Raw genomic sequence first — 8,822 nt, 5'->3', positions numbered from 1 at the left:
TGGCCGATGTAGGCAGTTGGTAAACCCTCAACTCTGTCCAAAGCCACTCCACACGACCACAGCTTGGTGATCAGGCTCCTTCCCGTGGACATTCTCCAACTCTACAAGACCAACAGAAATCAGTGACTACATTTTCATCTCAAGCTCCCTTACTGACACGAAACACTTCAAACTTTCTGGGTGCAATATTCTTTTTAATTCCAAGTCATTGGATTTTTCTTACTTTTTTTTATATACAAGTTCACTTTCCCCATTGGATTTCAGTATCCGACACAACATCTCAATTATTAACAATGCATGTCTTAAGAAAATAATCAGCCAGTCACCCATATAGACATATAAAGGACAAAAACTTTATTTAACAAATGTACTATCTAGACTTGATAATTCCTCTCTAGTGGCTGTCCTCAGTACAGCTGCACGTTACATTCAGTTTAAATTGAAACTAAAATATTTTCTTTGAAGAATTCAGTTCCATTAATGATTTCTGTTCAGTTTTACAGTCCACCCCCTACAGTACTGAAAACAGACTTCACAGCAACAGCAAAAACAAAAATCAATTAGCCAGATAAGCCCAGTAAAAATTCAGCTCTGCTTAATTATCCAGAAGGACAAGAGAATCATTAAAACAAAAGTTTAATTTCTTCAGCAATAGGCAGAGAGAAAAACACATTATTCAAGGGAAAGGCACATTCCATTACAACCAAAGGGCTGGGCAAATCCCCCTCCAGTTCGACACACACTCATCGTTTGCACCAATCGAGACCAAGCAGGAACCGGTTACAGTAAAGTGCACGTATCCTGGGCAAACATGATGCCACTTTAGTTTCTGAGCAGCCTATCGTTACCACTCAGACCGACAACTGCTTTTGCAAAGCTACCAAATGGAACTCAGACACTCTTTGCATTTTAAACTGAAGCACAGATCTTAGAAGGAAAACAGAGATAGCTTAAGGACTTAATGTACTATGCAAATTAGTGTTATCAGAAAGGGAAACAATAACCAGCCCTTGTGTGCAATTAATTCCTCTGTCGTTTCCAGGCAAACTTGGATTGACTCAGTCAGGGTGGTGGGTAGTGGAGGTGGGGGAAGTGAGAAATGGTCAAACAGTCTCTGAGAAAGTTCAGGGAAGATAGAGACACAGTGATGGGGAAATCAGTGGTCATGGAAAGCACGGCTTGTGCAGTCACCTGTCGGTCCATTACCAGACCTGATGAAAACACACTGCCCTGAAACATAAACCATTTCCGTCTGAAGACGCTCCCTGGAATTGCTGAGCACTTCCAACATTCTCTGCTTTTATTTCAGATGGTCAGCATCTGCAGGATATTGCTTTTGATTTCCCTGAACAGTTCTCCCCAGAGAGATGATCACCATGATTTTACCCCCAAATCTCCACTCTGATTATAATGGCAGAGCTATTATATAAAACTCTCCTACATATTGATTGAGAACCCTTGTAAGGGTGGTAGGTGGGGACGTGGAAATGATAAACTCATTAATCTTTTGAATAGAACAGTCAGTGTTTTGGACTAAGGTTGCATTGAGGTACGGTAATTCTCTCCACACTCATCGCAGTACGGACTGCTGCAACCGCTTTGGATGTGCCCGCCGTGCATTAGTTGCTTGTCTCTGCTGAGCCAGGAACGACAGTGATTGGCCAGGACCCCGGGACCGTTCCTCTGTTACTTTCTGGTGGAGAGCCATCCCCTGCAGGAGAAGGAAGCAGACATGATGAACCCCACTGCAATGTATCTTCACCTGTCCACCAGTGAAGCAGGAGGACTGGGCAGAAAAACCGTGCAGAGATTTGTAGCAAACAGCATCAAAAGTGAGTAATACACAGATCTGACGACACTCCCTTCCCACCCACTCTTGGGCCCAGGGACCTCACTTTGAAAAAAAATGGATTAATTAATCTATTTTTAATTATCAGTCTTGCCTCAGAAGGTTACAAGTTTAAAGCAAACTCTGGAAAGCAGAGTACAACTTCCAGGCTGCCATTCCAATGAAGGAGTGTCAACTGTGCGATCTTTGGATGAGATACACATCTGAAGACTTTACCAGTTTATTGGGTACTATTTGAGGAGCAGGGAGCTATCTCAGTAGTCTCTTAAAGCAAAGAGTTTAACCAGTTATTCACCACATCTGCACTCTGTACAACTTTGTCAAAATGGTTAGCCACATAATTAGTGAATACAGGCAGTCCCCGGGTTACACGAGGGGTCTGTGCCCAAAAACGGTCTGTAAGCTGATTTCTCCACGAGTCAGAAATGTCCATTTTCTACAGCTACCCATATCCTCTCTCTAAATACACCCGCTATAATTCTTTCATTTCATTGAATATTCACTCTAACACTCCCAATAATTAAACTAATGCAATATACTGTATACTCTATCCAGTCATTAATGAATAACATGAAACATTTTATTAGCTTGAAAAATGCTTTAAAAGTGTGTGGGAGAATTTGCATAAATTCAGATATCTGTAAGTCGGGTCATACATGTACGTAACCTGGAAGCCCGTATAGTGGAGTGTGAGGAAATGACAAAGATACAGGCCTAAATATAGAACATGAGAGAATGTTGTTCAGCATTGTGAGGCTTTAGAATACCGAATGAAATTAATAACTGAAGTATAGAAGATCAAAGAGCAAGAAGTTGAAAGAAAGCAGGTTTGAAACAAAATTGAAACAAGACAGATGCACAGCGCAGTGGGTCATCAGCCGCTGCCTTACAGATCCAGTGACCCAGACTCTGTCCTGATTTCGGGTGCTGTCTGTGTGGAGTTTGCATGTTCTCTCTGTGACCACATGGGTTTCCCCTGGGTGCTCCGGTTTCCTCCCACACCCCAAAGATGTGCGGATTGGTAGGTTAACTGGCTGCTGTAGACTGCTCCTAGTGTGTAGGTGAGGGGTAGAATCTGGGGGGAGCTGATGGGAATATAGGAAGAATGGAACGGGATTAGTACAGAATTTGGGCAAGTGGTGCCTAGTGGTTAGTAAGTGAGTCAAGGGGACTGTTGCTTGTGCGAAATGTGTAAACCAACAAACAATGGTTTGCCCCCACACTCTGCATTTTACGTAATACATTTCAGTGGAATGTATTTGGCTTTGAAGTGTTATGAGGCTTCCCCAGGACACAGAGGGGTCTGGATTTATGCAAATTTATTTATTGGGAAGCTCAGGGACGGAGGGTCATGGACCTAGTCACAGACCCAGCCAGCAGAGAAAGGCCCTTTGGCCCATGTTAGCTGTACTAAAACCAAACCTTGAAATTCTTCTTTTGTATCTTTACTAATTAAAACTTGCTTGAAGTCAATGGTCACAATAGTAGTTTAAGCAGAAATTATTTAATCCTTAAAAATAACAAGATTCGTTTAGGACCAACTTTGGTCAATGAAGTTAAACCTGGAAATGCAACACTACTCCCCCCTAGGGGCATCACTGGGTAACGCCAGTTGGCAGGAGTGCAAGGATTAGCAATAGTTCAGTTTAATGTCCTTCAAAAAAAGATTTATTTTAAAATCAGATCTGCCCTGGTCACACGGACACACAAAATGTTGAAACGAATATTTTGATTATTTCCTCTGTTCTCTGGTTTTTCACAATCACCTATTAATCTACTTTGTATCCTAAAACTATTGGAAGTGTAAAACACATGGAGATATTTCCTTGTGTAACACGACAATATATACATGAACTTCAAATGTCCTCCATAATTTTATAAGTCTTAAGGGGAAGAATAATAAGACAGACAACAATTTTAGTGGAACTGTGGACTTACCATATTGTACCAGGCACTGATGATTAATTTCTCCTCTTGATCTCTCTGGGATTTGTTTTTTTCAAAATCATTCTAACAAGAAACAAAGTTATTTGAAAAACATACCTTTGTGACATTGCCTGGCTCCAGCCTGCCTCTGCGCAGCTGTTGCTAATACCAACATCTATGCCTTCGTTACCTCCAAATTTGGCCGTATCTACACACTTCTGGTCACCCTCCAATAACCAGACATCACCTGAGGTTCTGCCGCTCATTCTAACTTGTACTAAATCCCAACCACCCACCACTCACGTTCATTGAGCGACACTGGCTCCCAAGTGGAACCGCCTCGATTTTTGAGATTGTCATCCTTGTTTTTAAATCCATCTATGACCTTGAACTCCTCATCTCTATAATCCCCTCCATCCCTATAACCCTCCAAAGAATGCCAGCAGCTCCAAATCTAGCCCTTGTGCATTCCCAAATTTAAACGCTCCACCAGAAATGGCCACACCTTAAACTCTAAGCTCTGGAATTCTGTTCCTAAAACCTGTCCATATTGCTACCACATTTCTCATTATGATGCGCCTAAAAAACTTGTCCGTTTAAGCTTTTGGTTAAACATACTAATATTTTCTTAGGCAATTTGTGTTAAATCTTCTTTGTATACACTCCAGTGAAGCCTCTTCGGACATTCTGCTAGGTTAAAGCTCTAGGCAATTTCAAATTGTTGTCCAATGTGGGCAGACTAATGCCGAGAGCTTCTGGAACATCAGTAATCAAATATCGGGTCTCAGATCCATAGACAGCACTGACACAACACACCACTGGCAACGTGCAGACAGACAGACACACACACACACAAGTCACAGGCAATGGCATGGAACTATGTGGCATTATATGTAACATGATGCAGGGGATGAGGCACCCTGGTGGGCTCACAAAAAATACTGATTTTCACAAGGCATTTTAATGGAACTTGAATGCATGTCAACATAGCTAATAAATAGAGTAAGCAGTTGTCAGACAGAGGGAATGTTTTACGTTAAATCTCTGATTGGGGCACATTGGATTAAGACCAGGATAGCAAGGGTAAAGAAAGTTTCAGAGGCATTATAAAAATTCAGGCACCTAGATTCACCAGCTGCACGCCCACGTTCAAAGTTAAGGGGCAGCTTTGGGATGAACTTTTATCGGTGCACCATAGAAAGCATCCTATCTGGATGCATCACAGCTTGGTATGGCAACTGCTCTGCCCAGGACCGCAAGAAACTGAAGAGAGTTGTGGACACAGCCCAGCATGTCACAGAAACCAGCCTCCCCTCCTTGGATTCTATCTTTACCTCTCGCTGCCTTGGTGAAGCTGCCAGCATAATCAAAGACCCTACCCACCTGGGTCATTCTCCCTTCTCCCCTCTCCCATCAGGCAGAAGATACAGGAGCCTGAGGGCATGTACCACCAGGCTCAAGGACAGCTTCTACCCCACTGTGATAAGACTATTGAACAGTTCCCTTATACGATGAGATGGACTCTGACCTCACAATCTACCATCTTGTGACCTTGTACCTTATTGTCTGCCTGCACTGCACTTCCTCTGTAGCTGTGACACTTCACTGTTATTGCTTTTACCTGTACTGCCTCAATGCACTCTGTACTAACCAATGCAGCTACACTTTGTAATGAATTAACCTGTACGATCGGTATGCAAGGCAAGTTTTTCCACTGGACCTTGGTACAAGTGACGATAATACCCCAGGTTATTCCCAAAGGCTCTGGAGATTTTGGGAAAAACAGAATCAGAAGTTGGCAAAATATTTAATTAGGTTTGATACATTTTCTGTAATCTCTCCATGCTAGTTCAAGCATTCTGTCCTCAGCAGTCAGCTACACATCAGTGGTGACAACTAAAACCCAAATGAAGAACATTCAAGGCCAGGCATTCACTGCAGTTCCTGATACATCACGCCTGCTCTGCTCAGCAGCTCTACTCAATGTCATTAACTCAGTGTACAAGGGCTGTATCACTTAAACATTTACTGAAGATAAAATGCTGCTTTAAATGTGCACGATCCCTCCAAGGATTTCCAACAAGTACAAGAAAAGTTGACCTTTAAAGATTGAAGTTTCAGAAGATTGTGTTATTCATCCTGACCAGATGTCGTACAGTGGGGAGGTGGGGTGGTGGGGGGGGTTGGTGGGGAGGAGGGGTTAGTTACTTGAGATAATTGGAAGAACCAGAAGTCAGGAGAATTTAACTTGAATTTCTGGTGACCCCTAGCATATGGATGGCAGGGAACTCAGCAATGGTAAAGCTATTGAACGACAAGGGTACACGAGTAGACCACTCGGCCCCTCAAACCTGCCCCACCATTCAATATGATCGTGGCTTATCTATGCTGGCCTCGACTCTTCTTCTGTGCCAGTTCCCCATAACCCTCAATTCCTCGATCTTTCAAATATTTATCTACCTCCACCTCAATTATATCTATTGATCTGGCCTTCATCACACTCAGGGGCCGAGAATTCCAGAGATTCAGTAACCTCTGAGAGAAGACATTCCTCCAATTTTAAATAGCCCCTTATTCTGTAACCAGGTCCCCTTGTTCATGACTCTCCCACTAGTGAAAACATCCCAACATCTCCCCTGTCAAACGCCCCCCGAGGATCTCGTGTTTGAATCAGGTCATCCCTCATTCTTACAAACTCCCAAGGAATACAGACCCTGCTTGATAGGACAACCTCTCACCCCAGGAACTAGCTGGCGATTCCCCCTTGGACTGCCTCCTATGTTACTCTATTTGTTTTAGGTCAGGGGGCCACAACCGTACACAGTTCTCCAGGTGTGGCCTCAGCAACACTCTGTACAACTGGAACACAACCTCCCTGATCCTAAACTCCAACCCCTTCACATTAAAAGCAAAAATGCCATTAGCCGCCTTAATTATTGTTGGACCTGCCTGCAATCACTGTGATTCATGCATTGGAACACTTCGATCCCTCTGAACTTCACTCACTTGCAGTCTCTCTCCATTTAGATAATAATCTGCCTTTTGATTCCTCTTACCGATGTGCATGACCTCACACTTCCCCACATTAGAACATATAACAGTACAGTCCTGATGCAGGGTTTCGACCTGAAACATTGACTATTCCTTCCTTCCTCCCCCCCCCTCCCCCCACAGATGCTGCTCAAACCAGAGTTCCTCCAGCAGATTGTTTGTTGCTCCATATTCCAGCATCTGCAGTCCCTTGTGTCTCAACAGAACAGCAGAGCACAGGAACAGACTCATCTGTTCGGCCACCTCATCTGTGCTGACCCATGATGCCATTGTCTGAATCACTCTACTTCTTGCCTGTTCATATGTCCGTCTAAATGCATCTTAAATGCTGCTGTCATTAAACTCTATTTGCCAGGTTTTTGCTCAGTCACTCTATCTATGTCCCATTGCAGAAACACAACATGCCCTTCTACCCATTTTTGTATCAACAACAAACTTGGAAACCTCTCATTTCTTTCCTTCCTTCAGGGCATTAGTGTAAATACTAAACAAGAAATGATCACAGTATACTCCTCTACTTATATGCCTCCTTCCTGAAGAGGGCTCATTAATTCCAACTGTGTTTTTGATGTGACAGCCAGTTTTCAATCCACGTTAACACAATTTGTCCCTCTTGGGCTCTTAGTTTGTGCACCAGCCTCTTATGTGGCCCCTTGTCAAATGCCTTTTGGAAATCTAAATACACTCCATCTACAGGTTCCCTTCTGTCAACTCTCCCTGACACATCCTCAAAGAATTCAGGCAAACTTGTCAACATGATTTACTTTCATCAAATAGATATTTAGTCAGTCTTTTTCCCAGGGTGGAAATGTCAAATGTAGAGGCCATAGGTTTAAGGTGAGATGGGGAAAGTTTAAAGATGTACGAGGCAAGTTTTTTTTATATATATAAAAACACAGAGAATGGTGGGTGCCTGGAATGCGCTGCCGGGGTCGTGGAAGCAGCATTTAAGAAGCAGTTGGACAGACAGATGGAATAGAGAGACATGGACCACGTGTAGGCAGGTGGGATTAGTTTAGAATGGCATCATGATCAGCAGACATGATGGGCAAAGGGCCTGTTGCTGTGCTGTACTGTACTGTTCTATATTCTAATGTTAAAACCATGTTGAGGAGGTTAGATTCTATTTAGCTTGTCTAAATGATTACTTATTTCCTCTTTGATTATTGACTCTAGCATCTTGTCAACAATAACTGTTAACTAACTGACCTGTCGTTCCCTGCCTTCTGTCTTCCTGCCATTTTGAACAAGGGAGTCACATTGGCTGTCTTCCAATCTTCTGGCATCCTTCTGGAATTTTGAAAAATTTCAACCAATGGACCTACTTTCTCTGTAGCCATTTTCTTTCAAGCCTTTGGGTACAGTCCATCGGGTCCTGATGATTTGTCCGCCTTTAGCCCTGTGAGTTTCTCTAATGCTTTTTCCCTTGAGATTGGGTTTTTACAAGTTCCTTGATGTTATGTGAAATGAGCCCATCTGTTATCTGAGGGATATCTGCAGTGTCCTCCATGGTGAAGGCTGATGCAAAAACCTGATCTAACACAGCTGCCATTTCTTTATTTCCTGTTAATAATTCACCAGCTTCATTCTCTGGAGGTCCCACACCTGCTGTAGCCGCCGCCTTCCTATTTATAGATCCATGGAATCTCTGTTGTTTTGATATTACGTACAAATTCTCTCTCAAAATCAATTTTCTCTCTCCTTATGAACTGTTTAGTCTTTTGCTGCTGGATCCTCAAAACTTCCCAGTCCTATGGTCTCCCACCAGCCCTGGTCACTTTGTATGCCCTACTTTTCCATTTAGCATTATCCTTCACCTCTGTTAACCACAGATTGTGTCTCTTCTCATGGAATCGCTCTTTCTAATTGGGATAAACTCCTGCTGAGTGTTGTGGACCAGCTGCTACTGTCGAACATCTGCTACTTTTGGGTAGTTGGTTAAATTTCCTCATTATAGTTATTCTTGCCTGGCACTTTTGTGTCATAAATATTATAA

At 42.9% G+C, this 8,822-nt stretch overlaps 1 protein-coding gene across 2 annotated transcripts in view; it reads right to left on the bottom strand.

Moving 5' to 3' along the window:
- Positions 1–335: 335 nt before the first annotated feature.
- Positions 336–8,822, bottom strand: part of LOC127584964 (protein Hook homolog 3-like) — a 57,786-nt gene continuing 49,299 nt past the window's right edge. For both annotated transcript variants that reach the window (XM_052042041.1, XM_052042042.1), the window contains 2 exons: positions 3,788–3,859; positions 336–1,711 (listed from right to left, as the gene is read on the bottom strand). In XM_052042041.1, coding sequence (XP_051898001.1) covers positions 1,571–1,711; positions 3,788–3,859 — 213 coding nt within the window. In that variant the 3' untranslated portion in view covers positions 336–1,570. The remainder of the gene's footprint in view (positions 1,712–3,787; positions 3,860–8,822) is intronic.

This window comes from Pristis pectinata, chromosome 31, assembly GCF_009764475.1.
Source record: "Pristis pectinata isolate sPriPec2 chromosome 31, sPriPec2.1.pri, whole genome shotgun sequence".
NCBI classification, from domain to species: domain Eukaryota; kingdom Metazoa; phylum Chordata; class Chondrichthyes; order Rhinopristiformes; family Pristidae; genus Pristis; species Pristis pectinata.
The sequence above is the reverse complement of the archived record's forward strand: the minus strand, read 5'-3'. Positions and strand labels throughout refer to the sequence as shown.